The sequence below is a fragment of the Lottia gigantea genome, assembly GCF_000327385.1.
Source record: "Lottia gigantea unplaced genomic scaffold LOTGIsca_53, whole genome shotgun sequence".
In the NCBI taxonomy this organism is placed as follows: domain Eukaryota; kingdom Metazoa; phylum Mollusca; class Gastropoda; family Lottiidae; genus Lottia; species Lottia gigantea.
The window spans coordinates 1,385,357-1,405,559 of record NW_008709815.1 but is presented as its reverse complement, the minus strand read 5'-3'; the positions used below and the strand labels follow the sequence as shown (position 1 = coordinate 1,405,559).

General features: G+C 34.0%; 1 protein-coding gene across 1 annotated transcript; it reads right to left on the bottom strand.

Moving 5' to 3' along the window:
* Positions 1-5,576: 5,576 nt before the first annotated feature.
* LOTGIDRAFT_165796 (hypothetical protein) lies at positions 5,577-9,178 on the bottom strand (the record flags this gene model as incomplete). The annotated part of the gene is made up of 4 exons (XM_009062813.1): positions 5,577-5,664; positions 7,653-7,743; positions 7,790-7,945; positions 9,103-9,178. The coding sequence occupies 4 exons, from the start codon at positions 9,176-9,178 to the stop codon at positions 5,577-5,579; spliced, it is 411 nt and encodes a 136-aa protein (XP_009061061.1).
* Positions 9,179-20,203: the final 11,025 nt, after the last annotated feature.

The window sequence follows — 20,203 nt, the reverse complement described above, 5'->3', positions numbered from 1 at the left end:
TGGGAAATAACTCAGCTTGTCACTATCATTCCGTTGACTGTTATAAAATCAATATGCTCGCTTTAATTAAATAGGAAATTTACGTCATACTGTTCTGAAACCAAGTGCGTTAAAGGTATACTACCACTTAGAATGACCAAATACTTGAAAATTTTAAACTTGGCCAAAATGAGTCTTTGTTCATCACTTGACTTACCTGGTGTCATAACTGTTCAATATAATTCCTCAATAATCTAATAAATCCATAAAACTAAGTAATAATTCATTAAGTACAGTAATTTTGAAAAACGCTGAGAAGCATTTTGACACATTACGTAAATTGTATTATATCGGTATGTGTTGTGTTGATAAAGAAGTGAATTAAACAATAACATTTTGTGCTATAATAATATGTGCTCTACGCTTGAAAATATCGTTTAAATCTTATATCAATAAATCATATACACCTATACGGATTTTGCAAAAAATATAACTGTATTCCTAATTGATTCAAATACGACCTAAAGTTAATGATTGATAGGAAAATGCATGCATGTTTTTATATATTATTTGATAGGTTTTTGGAATCAATTTTTTACGAATATTTATGTGATAAATATACTAAATAAAGATATAAACCATATTGACCCTCCGTTAGGATGCCGAGTTAACAAACCTAATAACTGAGTGGAATCAGATATTCTAGTCAAGGAATACCCAGAAATACTAAGATTACTAGAACTTTAAGAACATGTACTCGTGTTCTTTGCACTATTACTCAATTATTCGAGCTGTTTTAGACTGAAGACATTGTGGGCTGTTATTTGTTTGCTTCCATATAAGGTTGATAACAGCATGGCGTACATTTATTTGTCGTTTTATTCACATGTTGCTTGTTATTTAGCCTTATTTTAAATATCACGAGGCTTAGGACCCTCCGGGATGAAATATTTGAATTGATAACTTAGAAGGTGATTTGTTTATTTTCCATCTTTGTATTATATAAAATCTTATTTCGTAACATTTATTTACAATGTTAACAAGTAATAGACAACTTTCAATAAACTGTCTATTTGTCTTTACTTTCAGGCTATCGAACCAGACTCCATGCACTACCCCCTCCCGAGGCATTGCGTAATATGGTACCATTTGTAAACGAACGGATGAGAAAAAGGCGATGTTTCGCCGACAAGGAACTTGAGATGGTTATGATGGAGAGGGAAAGACAAGCCGAAATCGTTAAAACACGAACCAGTGGGGAACCAATTCAAAATGGCACAAACTTGGACGCAGCCAAATCGCGACTTTTGTTGGGAAATATGACGCCAAGGGAGTTTCTTCAGAGAATATTTCCCGCTCACAATCCCAATGTTTTGGAACTTGTGTGGCAAGGTTGTGGTGGTAATTTAGAGAAAGCTATTGAACAGTTAGCCTCGGGAATGAAACACGAGCAGTCATCAGTAACTTCTAATCCAATGTGTCAGCAAGCTCTATTGAACAAATATATGAACGCGTATCCGTTTACTGTACCCGTATTAGGACTCAAAGGACCTCCTAACATTCTTACCAATCCAGGATCGTATAACAATGTTTGTGGTGTCAATATACCCCCTTGGGGACTACCAGTCAATATGTCCAGTATGGTACCGGGCTATACTCCATCGCTTCCGACTTTACATCATAACTCACAGACTTTAAAACGATTCCAGACGCATCTCGACAATAAAAATACCATCAGTACGCAGGACCTTTTACGAAGACGTTCTGCTTTTCATTGTCTAATACCCAATGGAAATTCCATACCGAATGAAATGAATTCGTACGTGCTGGAGAGTGATTCACCTAGTCCACAGAGTCCCATGTCTTCTAGTGACGAATCTGTAGAATTCGAAAAATCACCAGTGAAACCAAAGTTGAAATTCTCAGTGGAATCGATTATTGGAAAATGAAACTTTTTGTAATGTTCTTCATACTATTGATCTCGTGTAGCTTTAATTTATTTATTCAATTTTTTTTCTCATCTCATCTCCTTATCTTACAAAAATTTGGTCCATTTTTCTGGAATTTAAATCCCTTCCGTATTTCAGATTGAAAAAAAAAATCTTTATCCTTTTATTTACACAAGTTCTATAAGCTTTTTGTATAAGGTGTTTAAATATTTGAAGGAGATTTAGATATCCTGTTATTAATATTGGTTTTGTCATCTTAACCGTTGAACATCTTCTATATTAAATATGTGTTATCTGGATAACTTGCATATTTTTCTTGTCTAGTGAATACTAGTTACATATCAATGGCTTGATGATGCAGTACCTGATCTTAGGGGGTGCAGTCGTTTTAAAAATTTAAATTTCATTTCCGGGTCTCCCTTTCTACTATAAATATACCACATTCGGCGGCGTATTCTCGAAACGATCTTAGAGCTAGAATGTCATAGGTTCTTATCTGCTAACATTGATTCTAGGACACCCTAACGCTAAGATTGTTTCGAGAATACACGGCCCGGTTCGGGACAAATGAAATTATGACGTATCAGCGTTAAAAACCTGGGGTCGGATTTTATTTTCGAAATTGATAGATAGCTGAAACCGAACTCTATCAGGTGGTAATATTTATTCCACTACCTACTTTTATCTTGTCCATATCTTTCATATTAAGAGCACCATGAAATTACCATCTGAATATAGCTCGATCTTATTTTATAGAAAAAGTAAGAAGTATGATCAGTTGATCAAAATTCAAGCCTGAAAGAAATCACTTTGTGATATTTATTCGTTTGGCTTATTGGATTGTGTAAGCAATACGCTGCAATTTTTAGAATCCGTGTTGCTCCACAGATGTTTGATATTTGTACTCCTCTATTCAACTATACAGTCTCGCTTCAAAATCATATCGACCAAAAACTTTAACTTCACAGGTGTTTTCAACCATATCAAAATATCTTTTAACTAGAATTAACTATTTAAAAATTTAAAATCTATTGGCCCATTCATCTTAATATAATGAAGCATCATTCCAACAGAAAATAAGAGATCACTCAATTTTTTTTGTAGTTGAGTAAAATATATGACGGATATACATTAAGGGAATTAATATCCTTTTCACGTTAATTTTTAACATTTTTATCTCCCCTGTGGATTCTTTTTTACAAACTTTGACATGTATCAAGAGTAACCTTCGACGGTTTTTTTTTATTGATATTAGCCAGTTTCGGAACACAAAGCATGGACAGATCAAACCAAAACAAAAAAGTGAGGTCTTACACAGATGATATTCGTTCAATTTATGATATTACTTGGTTCCGATCTCGATCGACGTGAAAAAAAATACGACCTTCAATAAGCCATAATACTAAGAAGGTTTAACGAAGGACCAGATAGAAAGGAACCTTTATCGTGAACCTTAATTGTTATCCTTGTTAAAATGTTTGTTTGTTTTCTAAAAGTTACTGTTCCCTTGTAACGTCATTTCTTACAAATGGCTGGTTGTAAGACCCTTTTCCACAGTAGTTGAAGAAAAATAGTTTGCTTAAGTCAATATATTCTAAACACTTACTAGAAACATTGTCATAGATTTCAATCATCACACATTTGTTATATGTTAATCGATTCTCTAATTTGTGGATCTAGACCTAATCACTTTTTAAATATCCAACTCGTGTACTATGGTTAATTGTCACAGGAGTGATTAGCTGCTGTAATTACTAATTAGAAATTCTCATTAACAAGGATTCCACTGAGGGTAAAAGCCTTCTTCCGTCCTGAAGACTTTTGGGTAAATATGAACATACACGTCAAAAAGTGTTGGTATGAACTACACAAATATACAGCGAATAAGAATAGCGGTCAGAAATTTCAAACGCAATTGAGTTGTGATTTCGGTTCTTGTCACCCCTTCCATTTCTCGCAACTGGTAATCGCTATGATGTATGTCACTTTTAGAAGCAATATATCAATTAGATCGTTAGAAAGGAAAATAATATCAAATTAAACCGCTTAAAATACATAAATGGAAACTTTATAGTATGCTTCTAAAAATTATATTCCACAAGTATTACTATGAAAATACACTAAAAAAAAACAGTATGATATCACGAACAATTTACATATAATGTTCGAAGCAAGGATGAACAAAAATATCAGATACCAAGCTCTTCCATCTGTTTCGACTTTCATCTTATTTTTTACTGACAGCTGCCCTATTCGGCAACTTTATTAAAATTTTAACAAACCCTAGAGTAAAGGCCTAGCCATTTATTTCTAAAAGAATTGTAACTTTTGAGTGTTCAAGCGAACACAAATTAGATAACATAACTTATTATACCAATACGCCACTGATATTTCCGAATTTCTATGAACAAGGGCAATAACTAAAAGAAATATATTTTAAATTGTTTTTTCAATATTCATAAAAATGCCTTTCTGATCAAATGATTGAAAAATTAACCATACGTCGACAAAATCCGTCAAGAACTCTGCAATTGTGGATGAACCGACGTACGGATAATTTCATAAGGGCGTTTAAAAATTACACTAATAATACTGTGTTTTCCGATTTAAGTTGGTCAAGAAGAAAGATGCATCAATGAATATAAAGCACTCAACTCTTGGAAGTACAGCACACAGTGATTGTTTTGTTTTGCATCGTAAATCATAACAATGGTAGAGACAGTCCGTGAAGTTCATAAACAATTAAACCAATGATCAGTATTTACTTAAGTAATTGTCTGCTCGAATACAAAAAATGTTTAAGTTATCAAAATAATTTTCTGTTTTAGTATTTAAATATTTGTCAAACAATCAATGAGAGATGACATACGAACAAGAAGATTTAATAATGGAATGACTAGAATCAGAACGTTTCACCAACCATGAAAGTGGATTCTTATGTCATTCCGGTCAAAATAAAACATAAGAAGTGTTTTTAAGCAAAATGAACAGCGCGAATGATTGTTGTCAACAGATTCAGAGAGCAGAAACCAATCTATGTAAACATAGGTTAACTTAAAGGCAATACGAAAAATGTAGTATTATTCTACGATGTTTTAGAAGAGGAGTGAAAAAACTCATCCTATGTAATGTGCCTAATGAAGCCGGGCAACGCCCAGCGGGATACTATAAGGGAAAGGAGTAGCCTCAAAATTCTGTGACAGAACTCCTCTACTACTGACTGCGATCTGTGATTTAACAGCCACGTTGATTCAATTTGCTTGCTAGTCTAAAGGTCTAGGGTTATAACCCATTTTTCAGCCCGGTATTCCCTGGTCAATAATGCAGAGCTGACAATGAAAAAACGTCTATACGTTGGGATTGGACAACATACCGAAACCCTGTGTTCTACATGCTGTGTAAGGTAAAAATCATTCGACAGTTTGTCCTGGCAAAATTTCCCTCATTGCGTTTCCCGTCTCATTAACCCAATGTGCAGAAAAGTTCGTTTCAAATCACAGCTTGTAGTACATTATGTTGTTTCTGTTGAATTGATTTAAACATCATCTCAGTTGATGAATTAGTTGAGTTTACATGACATGAAACACGTTACTACAAAATTGCAAAGTAATAACAATGCCGAGAGCATTATCTTCTACATATTCTAGATTATCCTCGATCGCTATTAGTTACGAGATTGCATGATACACCATCTCGACAACAATTTTCACGTGAAATACCGTATTTCGGCGTGTAACTGTAAAAAAAAAAGAGTTTTCTACTTGATGCAAGTTTCATTCTTGAAAATTAGATAAGTTTGCCTTCAACCACTTGAGATATATTAGTTAGATTGGCAGATTGCGAAATAGACATCACAGTCAACCCAATTTCCTATCAACTCTAATAATAAATTGTGTCATACCCTAAGGCAATACTATTATATGTCTCTGAAAAGCAATTATTGACAATTTGTAAAGCGTAAAAAGTTTTTGATGACATTAAGGAAGTGTATGATTTTATTTTTATGACAACATACTGTCTATAATATAATTTCTTGTTTTGTAAATCAATTAACATAACTTTTATTATAATGATTTACAATTTACAAACTGTAGTAAAGAAGAAATTGTAGGTTATGATTAGATTATAATTGGTTGTTAGGTAAGATGACATCCATATTGAGATCAGATGCGATGTGATTTTAGTGCTTACCGCAACGTATTTTCAGTAACGTTCACATCCGCAATTTTTACCCCCAAAGCAAAATCCTTTCATCTTGAGTTTTGCCAATTAATGGCTAATGGCTAGTTTTCTGTAATTTGGACTGATGCCTTCTCTCATGTAGAATACGCTATTTTCTATTGCATGATAATTATCCGGTCGATGCAGATTTGATTTTTTGTCATATCTCAAACCATAGGTTTCAAATTAAGCTGAACACACCTACTCCCGTAGGAAACTTTGTCATTTTTGCTTAAGCCCACAATCGAATTCCAATACTAAAGTATTGCACACAAAAAATCTATATACATGCACTGTACGGTTGAACATTCCTCTATTACAGTCAAGTTGATAAAATCATTCTTTCTACACTTGACAGCAGGTTACCAGCAGGTTTTGTTTTGTTTTAATTTGGCCGCGAAATAGATCTGCTTTTTTTCGATTGCAAATGTTAATATCATAAAAACGGAATGTCTGAAATTATTATCTGATATTAAACTTATGTCTCTAATTTTCTATTTTCATGCTTTTTGGTTTTCTATATCTCCCCAAGGAGCGGAAACATTTTTAATATGTCAAATGGCATCATAGTCGAGATTTCCAGCCGCCATTTGCAGTGTACTTAGTGATATTAGGCAGCTCTGTAATCTATTTTTGTGAGTCTCGACAGATTATATCCTTCCAATTTCATTTCGTTCAGCTCATAAATTAAACTAAACTGGCTTATTTGGTCTTGGTTTCTAATCAAAGTGGTATTACTTTATGAGTCTCTTATGAAATTCAGAACTTGACGTCAAATCGTCTGATTAACTTTGCAAAAATGGAAAAAAAAGCACAATGCATGATTAATGTGAGGGTAGGGGAGAATCTATAATATACTTGATTTTAATAACTTCAGTCGTATTTCAGACTTATTGAACATGAACACCTGGCCTGTAAGTATGTTAATGGGTATTTGTAGGATATTATTACGTCTAGAATTGATGTTATCGTATCGAAACAATCCATTTATATATTACAAAGAGGATTTGAAACTACAAGAGATGAATTTTTAATCAGTTTCTATCTACAGCCATGAATAGACGAGATACCGTGTCCGGTGCAGGATTATCGATACAGTTAAAAATAGAAGTAAACACATGAGGTGCGGGTTCGGGTTCGCACCGGATGCCGTACCTCTTCTATTTCCCCTTTTTGAAATGAGATCCTTCATGGATGGGCTTGCCAAGTGTGAAGACTATTACGGCTATCAAGAGCATACTACCATCATCTTAACCTTCGAGAAGTCAGCAATCACTGCTTCTATCATCTGACTCTAGTGTACCTAACCTAAGGCACAGGGGCTAGGACTAATAATGTGTACTCCTAATGAGACTCCTCGGAGGTACGGTTCTTCATGTTAGGCTGATCTTAGCCATTAAACAAATGATAATCTGTTATTAATGATTCCCTGTTTAAAGAAGCATTAAACATCGGATATGTAATTTTGTGGTGAGCAATCTCCCGGTGAGCATATATACGTACCTCTGGTCGGAGAGTCTGATGGTACTTCTATTTGGACGAGATTTTTGATGGACGAAATTGTCCTGCTTGTGCGGATTTATATTCTTTTTTACTAGCAATAAAATACACGGATATGAGACAAAGCTGCGAATACCTACCCGTGTTACCACAAGCTGATTTAGATTTGACAGTTTGAATTTGAATAGGGCAGAATATTGGTACTGGTATATAAGGAACAGAAAGTAGAGTGAAATACTCTATTTCATTCATCTCTTTAGCAGTTTTAGTATGTCCAACAGCGGTCAAATGTAATGCTAGAAATAAATACCATACTCTGCTTTCTATTACAAATGTCCACAGTGACCTGAGGTCAACCATATGTAATGGGGGACAATTTGGGCGTCCTTACCGCCACATAAAACCACGCTGTGTTTAAAGTAGCCATCGTATTTCAGTAAACATCACGTGTTTTCAAGTAATCCATATTTAAATTATTATAAATTGTTGGTAATATCAAACTGGTCACTATTAAGTTTAATCATTAAAATAAAAATGGTGGCCACATGTCTTCAAGTTCTTGACATATTTGTCGCATATGACTGAAAATGGAATCTTATACCTTTGACAATAATAAGCCACACAGAGCGGGTTTTGTACTTCCATTTGATCAAGCTGATACTAATTGTTGTATGACTGTATATCAGTTATAATTGTACCTTATAAATAGAAACCCTATAAACATTAAAGTAATCTTCCAAGATAGACGTGCTGAAAGTAAATGTTTAAATTTAAGGACTTTAGAAGGTCTTGAACAACCTATAAATTATCAAGAAATTGTACGATTTTGTATTTTTTAAGTGTACAGACAATTTCTTTACCTCAAGCCATATCATTGGAATTGCCATTAGAGTAAAGTAATAAGGGTGTTATTATTCAAGTCTATTTCCACTTGTAAACGATTCAAAATCTGCAACCTGCATTTTCCAGACACTCAAAACTAAGAAAGTGATTTTTATGTTTATAAGAAGGGATATTTGAGTACAAAATGTGATTTTTATTTTTCACATATTTCTGTAACGCTTTGACAAGACATTCAGTGGGTAATCTACGACGGTAAACAAAACGAAAGCAACGTGCCATTACATATTTTGATGAATATACGGTACAGAATTGAGAGATTTTCGTTGAAGAATTGAACTTGAAGCCAAGAGAAAATAAAACCTTACTTTGGAATATTTATTTGGAAAGAATGTCAAATGGGCGACGGAAAAGCGTTCTTGTGTTTTATTTACATGAGCTCTGTTTTACCGATTGGTCAGATTTAAATGCCACCAATCTCACTTCAACGCCCCCAAAACGAAGTATAGTGGGTTTAGTTTAATTCGGGTTAATAAGACCATGTCAAAACCCGTATTCGTGATACGATGGTTCTATAGCGTCTCAAGAGAATAGTGATTTTGTGGAATTTTACCTTTAAGATGCATTGATGTTGAAATTTGTATTAGAGCTACTACATAATCCACTATTTCCGTCCTTCGAATCGACATTTGTGTAAATGAATGCAACGGAAACAGCAGTACAAGAGTCTTGGTAAGAGAAACAGCTGGCGGATATTCATCACAGGGACATGAAAGCCAATTTGTTATCCCAAGTAAATATAGATATTTTATTCTTTCAAGATTTAACTCTCGGTGGCCTATTTTGTCTTCATCTGTCTGTTTCTTATAGCAATCAATTCCCTTTCTGATTACAATTAGTGATGCTTTTGTAGAACTTACATCTTCATAATGGTTTTTGCTAATCTTTGTTAGGTTTCTTTTAAAGAGATACAATGCAGGATTTCTAGCCTATGTATGTAACTGCGGGAAACCGATCCAGTCGGATAAGGCGTAAGAATCTCGACGCCATTTTCCTGGTTACTTCTAACAAATGACGGTCGTGGGTTATAATATATAGCAGCGTTTTGAAGACTGGTTCCCTGAAATAAAGTCATGTTTCCTCGTTATTAATTAAATCGATACGGATATCCAGAGGAAAATCAGGGTATTGACCAAGAACTAGCTGATAAAAGAATCTCGTGAACATACATTTGTAATCCTTGTGAAAAATGGTGGTCTCTTACCTTCTTCCCATCTGGAATCTGTTGCTATTGTATTATTATTACATAACAAACTAAATCATTCCGTCGTTTTTGCAATAGTGGCACCCTAATTATGATCAAGACCAAAGTGTTCCCGATTGACATTAATAAATCTAAGAAAGGTCACAAGTGAAAACAGACAAATTTGATTTCAAATGACAAATGGATAAAAACTTTTTAAATTCGAGTTTGAAAAATACCACCAATGGCTTAATTTTTTTATTATTAAATTGGGCATTTGTTTCTTTTCAATCGAAATACGATAAAACATTTAGAGCTAGGAAGAAATGTTATAGCAATTTATTTTGTAAAGAATAGAATAAAAGCTATGCAACATACGGAGAAATTGGATAAATGAGGTCCTACTTTACTTCAAATAAACACAAGCCAGAGTACACTGAATGTGGAAGGATTATTACTAACTTCATAGTTTCTTCTTGACAAATGTAGTCGCATTAGAGTTTTAATAGATGCGTTTTTAGATTTTAGGCGAATGTTTTTAAATGATACGGAGAATTGATTTGTACTCCAGTCTACATGAACATTTCTCTTCTTCTGACTTGACAATTAGTTCACGAAGAGCTATTAATTGCTATTGTCGGCTTTTGTACTTATTAACATCCCAGATATTTTAATATTCTTCATCCAAATTGTCCACAATTCAAAATTATCAGCGAGCTACAGTGTCTGTACGCATCTGTATTTTCCACAACCTTGGGGTTTACATGAATACACTTTTTAGTGCACAATTGCACTGACAAATAGAAAAAAATCTATGCTATTTTTGACTCTCATAACATAATTAATTCCTCTTTCTTTCCTGCACTCCACATTGCATCACCGGAGGTCGCCATTTTATTTGTCATGTGACGCTTCGGGCGTCTGTGATTGTTTTTTCACTTGCCGAACGAGTCGATGGCGTTGGATGTTCAGGTGAAAAATATCAAACACGCTTGATGTTGGCAAATGGCTTCGACCGATGCTACGACATTTACCCGTGTGTGTAACTTAATTGAAAATATAGCAAATTCTAATTTGATGATAACCAGTCTAATTAAAATTTGACCAAACTTTTATTTTAATTTAGCCACTGATCATTCATCAGTTTGATGCTACCGCCAGCCATCAAATTTCATTTTGTGACGTTAAGAAAAGGTGAATTGAGTGTCTAATGCTTCTCAGAATACACCTTATTCGCGCCACAAAATCACAGCGTGACACAGGGCAGACATTTGATTGGCTGGCGATAACCCAAACTGACAAATGATCAAGAGGCCCGTATTTAGACCCTATAGGAAGTGGCTATATATTATATATATTAAAAAGTTAATAAAAAAAAACGAACGAAAGTTTGGTCTATTTTTTGATAAGACTGGATGATAAAGTATGTTAGATTTTTCAATATATCCTCAATAGTACTAAAATGAAATACAGCGATTCTCATATAGGAAGAAATATGATTAGTTTAATATGAGGCTACAAGAGAACCCAATCATACTTCCCATTGTTACATATGAACACATATCATAAAGGTATGTTTCTGACAGCAGTAGGTATTGTCATTTAAAGGTTGCGTTTACATTTGTTATACTTGACTGTAATGATCGAGAAAAGGAATACATTTGAATATCTACACACTTAAATTTGACAGACCAAATATTCCATCAATAAATACATCGTGTTTTTGTCATAGCGTGTGAGTTCCAAACTCTTTTTTGTGCTTGCTGCCATTTAAAATGAAAAGTTGTTTGCACGAGTCGACCTAATATATCAAGTTGTATACAACAGTCAAGTTGCACGAACAACATATTCTTGGTGCAAACGTTTCACCCAGTATCCTACGGCGTCTTGTACTCAAAACAGTTTTCCAGTTTAGGTGCTTGTTAACTAAATGAAGAGCAACAAACCCCAAAACAATTCGTACAAAATTCTAACAGTCGAAAGGCTAATTCAATATGAATACAATAATTGATTCGAACAGCAACCTTTTTAGTGATACTAAAGACACTGAAAGACGGACAATACCACTTTTGGTATGCTATCTTGATATCTATATGTATTTTCATATCCATTTTTTCGAACACATTGGTAATATCTATCTAACTCATAATATCGCCGAAAAGTTTGTATTTTCTTTCAGGAAATTGAGCTCTAGTATTTAATTGGTAATTTACCTGAAATCAGTATTATTGTGCTTGCGATTTCGACATGCTACTATTTGGTATAATTATAAACTAATATGAATGCGAGTCAAAAGAGGTTTTTTGGCCTGTACATCTGTATTTCAAGTAAGGTTATGACGTCATTATGACGTAGATACCAATGAAATGCTGTATTGGCAAAAATAGAAATGGTAATGTAAATAGATGCTTTATATACAAATACAAAGCCCACAAAAACCTCTTTTAGACCTTCGATGCGTGTAAGCCACGTTAAAAGGTGATATTCAGTCAGAAAAACAAAATATAATTTATTCGATACAAATTCAATGAACCTTCTAAAACAAAATCATTCAACATAATAATAGTAAGGATAGAAACATAACTAAACTCTTTTTACCAACGACTAATCTGGCCAAATTCAATAACAACGGCAATGCAGAAACAAAATGGCTGACTTCCGTTTCAAATCAGCAAAGGGTTAAAAACAAAATATTTGAACATAACATGACAAACTGTAACTATTTCAACCTTGACAACAGTTTATTTTACACTTAGAATCGAATGGATAACACAAAAAACAATATAATATTCCATTTTAATCTAAATGCCGGAAAACATCGTCATAATACGTCCAATTTATGTATTTTTCTGGAAAGGAATAAATTGATATAAAACGATGAAGTGAAATGAAGTTGATACGTTTTTACGACACATTTATCATTCTGTTTTATTATATCACTTTATTACGTGTCCGAACCTTGTTGATTCCAACACATAAAAACGCCCTGGCTTATCCATAACTTTACATCCGACGTCAGACTGTTGTTTCTATCACGGCTTCCGTAACGTGGCATTTCCCATGTTCATCCTTGAATAACACTTTTTTGGGAGTATTTTTACCACTTTTGGAAGTGCTTGGAAGGCTTGCACTCAACGTTCGCATATCCTCTTCTTTCCGAACAACAAGATCGTCATCGAATTCCATATCACTTATTGATATCCGTAATAATGGACGGGTCAAACTACTCTCATTTGGTTGACCACGTCGAAAATGAATATATTTTATGAGGCACACAACAAAACAAGCCACATAGATAGTGATAAAAATTAAAATATAGTACAGCGCCTGTTTTTGTTCCTTAATTTCCAAGGCAAACGTTTCGTCCACTTTCGAGATATGTGTGTGTGTAGCATTAGTCGTTGTATTCATTCCACTACTGTGTACTGATTGTTGGTTGACATGAGATAACATTGACTGATCGTACCAATCAATAGTTAAACGACTGGCAGAACATTTACTCAAAACATTATCACCGTAATTTCAATCTTGAACAGAGCACACTCGCTTGTAATCTTTACTCCGTACAATTTTCGAAATATTGGAATTAGAACGTTTTGGCAAGAGAATTAAATCTTTAAGTATTTCTTCAGAAAATATGTCACCGTAAGTTTAGGGAAAGAAAACAAATTGGTGAGATTTGATTTATTTTCCTTTTGTTACGTCGTTCATTATCCGATGGTAAAGCCTTTAATTCCCGAAAGCCTGGTTATGAAAACGGCTCTTTGGTCGAGTATTGCATCAAATCCGAGACTTACGGCATTTAACATTTAAAGCAATTCCTTCAATTTCAGATATACATTATCAACGTTAAATTCTGTAGACTACCTGCATCATTTGGTTAATTATCACCAAAGCTACAATAAGAAGAGCTTTGTAACTTATCACGGCTAAAAATCTGAGAGTAGCGGAAGAACGAGGATTAGGTTAAGTGACTACTTTTAGAATTTCCTACTTAAATTCCGTAGCTTCACAAAAACAGCATAATTCTAAGAGGTCGTTAATGATGTTATGTCATCTACGAAGATCCAGATCATAGGAAATCAGGAATCTGGAAAATTCACAGCTGCCACTGCCAAAACTGCTTTCCAAATATTCGCACTTATAACTTTTCCTTCGATAGCTTGTGTTGTCTAAATGAATCCCGATTCCAATGAAACGTAAATGACATTTTCCACCATCGACAGATATCCGAGAAAATATAATTACACTTTATTTGAACACTTGACACTTTTCTAGAAACGGATATGAACTCTTCGTACAATACTTTTCTACACGATCGAATTCAAATTTGACATACAACAAAATAGACAGCAAAGTGTGTTTTTGCACATTACAACGCATTCCTAGTTTAATTCCGCAGGATAAATATGGAACACAATAGGAGCTTAGAAATATAATTTCACAAGGCATTAAACTTGTCATCTAAATGGTCACGACAGTTAAAATATGAACAAATATATATCCGTGTCTATAAGGATTTAACAGGAATTCTAGAGACAATTTTCCAATTAATCTTTTCTGATGCCTTTATGATAAAATTATTATCATATCTTCTAGTACACTTTGTCATTTCCGTGCGGGCGTTCTGAAAGAACTGGAAATGTATCTTATTATACGTCAATACGTATAACCCAGAAGGTGCTTTGTTTTAACTGATTCAATTAAAAAGTCCAATTAACACGTGCCACTGCTCACCTTTCACATTTATAACTGTCTCGTGCCTTTATAACATAAACAACAGTTCTATAAGAATTTAAAACAATGTTTAATTCTGTAATACGAGTAGAAAAAAAAACATATTTACGTTTGAATAAGTATGGATTTATTCACTGTTAAGACGAGAGTACACGTCAACGTGCTTCCAAGATTCTAAAACTGCTTGCCATTCTACATAGTCACGCTACAATAAAAAAAAAAAACATTCACGACAACAGCGGTATAAAAAAAATATTAATCAAATTATAGTATAGATATGCATGCGATAATGACATATACTCTTTCGATAGTTTATGTATTCATAGAAATTTTTTGGCACATAGAAAGATTTATGATTGGAAATAGTCACGCATGCCGCCGCGATTCAATGAATTTTGAACAGCTTTTTTTCCATCCCAGAATTACACGATACGAGTTGCCATTCTCAAAAGAAACATTAAAATGCTAAATATTCAACAGAGTTCACACAATGATTGCAGTTCAGCTGTAAATGAGATAATTTATTGTTAACGAACTTTTGCAGTTGAGATCAAACACAAGTTCAGAGTAATAGCCTCTTTCACTCATCTTCACAATGGCAAACAATAAAGATCTTCGCTTTATACCTTGACTGCAATAGACTTTGAACATAATGGCCTAGTGTCTTTTGTCGGAGACTCTGATTAGCTCTATTTGCTAACGTACAATGCAATCGCTGCGTTTACAAACTTCCGTGATACATCAAAGGTGGCTATTGCAGTCAATGCATAAGACGGAATTCGTAATAGTTTGACACTCTTATTTGGTCACTAGAGGCTTACCTTTATTCGAATCAACTCTTCCATTGACTACCTAATGACAATCCAACTCGTCTCCAACAGAGGCATTCCACAGTCCTCTATAGATGTAATGATGCCTATGATTTATTGTTTTGCTTTAAAATGTTTTAACACTTATCGTAAAGGCATTTAAGTATAAGTTTTCATGTGTAAATGGATCTATGAATTAGCGTCCGATGGAAATAGTTAACACGCTATATAGTCATTTTGTTTCTCTGGTCGTATATCACAATATTAACGAGGCAAACAATTTCTATATCTGAAAGAGAAAATTAAAAAGTTATTGAATAATATTTATATTAGATTGAGGGAATACTTTAAATTAAAATAAACGTATACAATAATGTTTCGTCATAGGTCGATGCGTCATCACAATGTGAGGCTATTTCAACTTCAGTTATACCTTAACTGCATTAGTTACCTTCTCGTGTCATGGAATGCAGTGATTTGATTGAATTGCACGCTATCGAATGCAGGCAATCAATGCCCTTGGCATAAAGGCATTTTGGCTTATTGTTTACAGACTTTCTGTTGAGGTATCAGATAGGCTGTATGACTTTGCGTACAATTCAATCAAATGGCTGCAAATTGACAAAGTTCTGTGATACAAGAAAGATTGATATCGAAGTCCAGGTTTAAGACGCAGTTCGTAATAGTTTGATATGGTGACGATGAGGTCGATGACACTTGCGGATTTTTTTAAACTTAGCTCGTCATGCTGCAGCGTCAAGTTACTAAATATCCCTTAAATAATAGAATTGAAAAAAGAAGGTTAAAGACAAAAGTTGACGATCTACAGAAGTCAAGGAAGCAAATAGCAAGTCGTCTTGCACACCTTTAAATTTTCATTGAGATAAGGATTAGTTTTGAAATGCAAGTCTACAACGTGTGTGTGGTGTCATTACAACACAGTCTGATAAAACCATTTTACAATTCCTTCAGTGAAAACTATTTATTACAGGGTCCCTTAAGAGAACATTTATCACCTTGTCCCGGCAGAATACATATATTACATGTTTCTTACAGGACAGTTATCAACGGAAGTGTTATCAAGATGAAAGTTTAATAATATATGTTCGGCCTATCGATTGACAGTAATATAAGACTACGGAGCATCCCTTAAACACAATTCACTTTGCTGTCAAAGGAACAATAAATAAGTCCATTTTCCTTGTTTATAGACCAAGATGACGCGCGCTGAAAAAGTTGCCTGGATGCAAGATGACTAGGTTGGTTGCTGGGTTGTGAAGAATCTTTTGTTTTATGACTGTAATTTATGTATAAACAACTTCACGTAGGTGTCCCCAACGCAGACTAGATTAAACGAACATGTCCAGAACCACGCTCTCGACACTTCCGAGCATGCTGTCCTACAGTGAACAATGTGGTATGACGTTGAAACCATATTATTTCTCTCTCTGTACATCAATATAGCCAAGTTTTAATCCCAGTCTCTAAGAGCACAATTTTCCGATGCGAGTTATATTTTAGATGCTAACCCAGTATAGATATAAATTTTGGATTTGAACCCGGTCGGAATTAGGTCGGTATGATACCGGTTTTTTCAACCCGGTTTTCTGTTGTCGGAGGGACTTACATGAAAATAACGTCTATTCGTTTGGAAGTTACAAAAGCATAAGTTGGAACTCGAAGAAAGATATCCTGTAGTATATTATTTTCAACTTTCCTTCACGGTACTTGTTCGGTATCGGACTCGTGCAAGTATTATAGCCTTTGATGGAGCTTACCACCCACTTTGAGCTGCAATCAGGAACTTTTTTAAGCCAGACTTTGTTTCTATTATAACTGGAAAGGCTAGCTGGTAATTCTTGCTAGCAATGGTTTATTCAGCGCAATTTTTTTACTTCATTCCGTGCGTTAGCTGTCCATTAACATAGTCGAGCGGCTTTGATGTATTACAAAACTAAGTTCTGAAGTTCTAAAATGTTTCATTGCCTATGAAACGATAATTTCAAAGGCATTTCGTTTTTATCAGAGCTATTCAAGCTAACAATACATGGCAGTAATGGAGATTAATTGTACAAACGCGTAGGATAGAACACTGGTAAAAAATAAGAGTGAAATTTGTTTGGTAATAAATATTAAAATAAACTTGTACTTCAAATAGATTACAATAATACATATTTTAAACTTAATTAAAAAAAAGAGATATGAAAGCGCCTTGAACAGAACTGATTGCCTTTCTTTTTATGTGTGAGACGGTTGCTTGATGGCTTACTGGGATGTAATCTCTGTAAGTCAACATTTTCAAAACAATTTCAGAGCCTTAATCAGTATAAGGCTAAATAAAAATACCGAAACCCTTACAGACAGCGTTACAGAGACCTTGCAAAGTAAATCGGAATTCAAATGAGACACGAAGGAAACAAATTCCTTTTAAAAGGGAATTGGGGTTTATAGAACACTGTAAAAGCGAATTGTGCTCTGACACTGTAGGGAAGGGCATTTGTTTTGTTTTCATTTTATTTCTAAGGGATGGAAACATCATCATGAAACCTATGAGGAAATACACGAGTAATATTTATACTGTGTAAAAGATAAATAGCATTAAATACTCTGTTTTAAGTAAATTTGATGGTACATTACATGCAATTAATATCAATTAAATTTCTATACACTCAATATAAAGAGTAATAATCATCATTATTATCATATACTCCCTCCATAATAATATATATTTTTAATCAAACAGTTATATTAATTAACTACTTGAGACTGTCAATAACGCACGTAAAACTTTGATTTCTATAACTAAATGATAAAAATTCTAAAATACACGTATTACAATAACAAAATATTTTCGCTGTAGTGCTCAATACATCAATTGTTGAGCGATATAGAAATATTAAAACAGAACCTAAAAAAAGATGTTGTTACTTAGAGTTTCACGCTATGCGATCTTCAGACAACTGACCTAGATAGTTAATGAATCGTACACATATTTCGTTGTGCTAATATTAAAATATTTAAATATACTAATTAAAATGAGAAAATAGTATATAATGACATTTTTATCTTATTAATCCTGGGGATTTTTTCGTACTAAGCGCACATTAACGGAATAATTAACTAGCACGTAGTTTCATAGCAAATTCTAATCTATTTTACAAGTTAAATCCTAAATATCGCTTTGTGAGTACTAAGGTGCGGCAAAATAAAATCAGCGAAAGATGCTTTTTCTAAAACTAATATACATTCTATTCTGGATGAAAACACTGCTTTGTCGTCCATGTTGGATTGATTAATTACTGACGAGCACAGTCGCTGACGTGAAAAAGGTCGATACTGATCAGTTGGTGACGACGTGAAATAAGTCGATACTAATCAGTTGGTGACGACGTGAAATAAGTCGATCATAGTCAGTCGGTGACATGAAATATTTCGATACTAATCTGCCAGTGACGTTAATTGGGGCGATACTGATCAGTCGGTGACTTGAAATAGGTCGATAATAATCAGTGAAGTACTTAAAATAGGTCGATACTGATCAGTTGGTGACGTGAAATAAGCCGATACTTATCAGTCGGTGACGCGAGTAACAAGTCAAACCAATAGTACTCCCTATGGAAATTACTACCAATTGGTCAACATTTACATTAACATTATGATCAAGGGAGGTCACGCTTTAGTCGTAAAACCGAATGAGAGAAGACTTGATGGAAAAGGGTACGCAATTAAAGTGACAGCTCTTGATGACCTGAAAATGGATTGCCGTGGTCACAGGAATCAAACTATGCATACAGCCCTCTTTAAACCGCTAGTGTCGGATACTTCAGTGGAACATGAGCAAGACTACATTTGGGGGAAACGAGACTGCCGGAAACATGATATAAACGATGATTTTTATTATAGAAAATGATATTTTAGCATAGAAAGACAGAATGTCATATACCTTAAAAAGAGATGAATCCGTCAACGTTGTTAATTTAAGCACAATATGATTTGTAAAAAAATGAACTAAAAAAGCCCATGATCTGCTCGATGTCTGCTTGTCGTAACTATAGACATTTATCAGACAGTTTTAACCTCAAAGTTTACTTATTGAAACAGAAGACATTAATCACTTATCACTTCCAGGAAGTAATCTTAACTTATTAAATTAATTCAATTATTGGCGGATGCTACCTGTGGTTAGTTGTCGCCATACAAAAAATTATTAGAAATTCTCGTGTGTATATCTATTACTAGAACTAATCTTATTACCATGCTCGCTTTCTAATTCAATTTATTAGTAGATCTACCGATATACCAGTACAGATATCTTGTACTAATTAATATTCAGTACATCAAGATCAGCAATTCGCCTGATTGAATCTAATGTTTCTGGCTACCAAGGTACTTACTTTCTGATCGGAAATTTTGCAATGTTATGGCATAATTAATATAATGTCGTTTGTCCAGAGCTACTTCGCCTATAGCTTATAATGGATATATTTGCTGATATATCTCAATTATTCTTATCCGTATCAATTTTCAGAATGAAGAACCAACGCATGGTTCGCCAGCAATAAAACACACAGAGCGTCATAAATTAAACTTGAATGGTTATAATATCAATCATGTACCATTGAAGACCAGGCAAGTTAAACGATGGTCGTGACAACAACCGGTCCGATCAACAAATAGTTGATCACTCAAAAAATAAATAATCGGTACTATCGGAACAAAAATAATGCTTGGTGAAATTATAACTAGAATTTTTGCTCCTTCAATTATCAGGCAAATGATATATCCCTTCAATACGAAAATGTAAACGTGAAAAATATGGAAATGTGTTATCAAAGATCATGACATTTTACGATAGGGAAATGAATAAGCAGCAAAGATGAGTTTTTGAACATTTGTTTCACGTATTAAAGGCTTCTGTAACAATT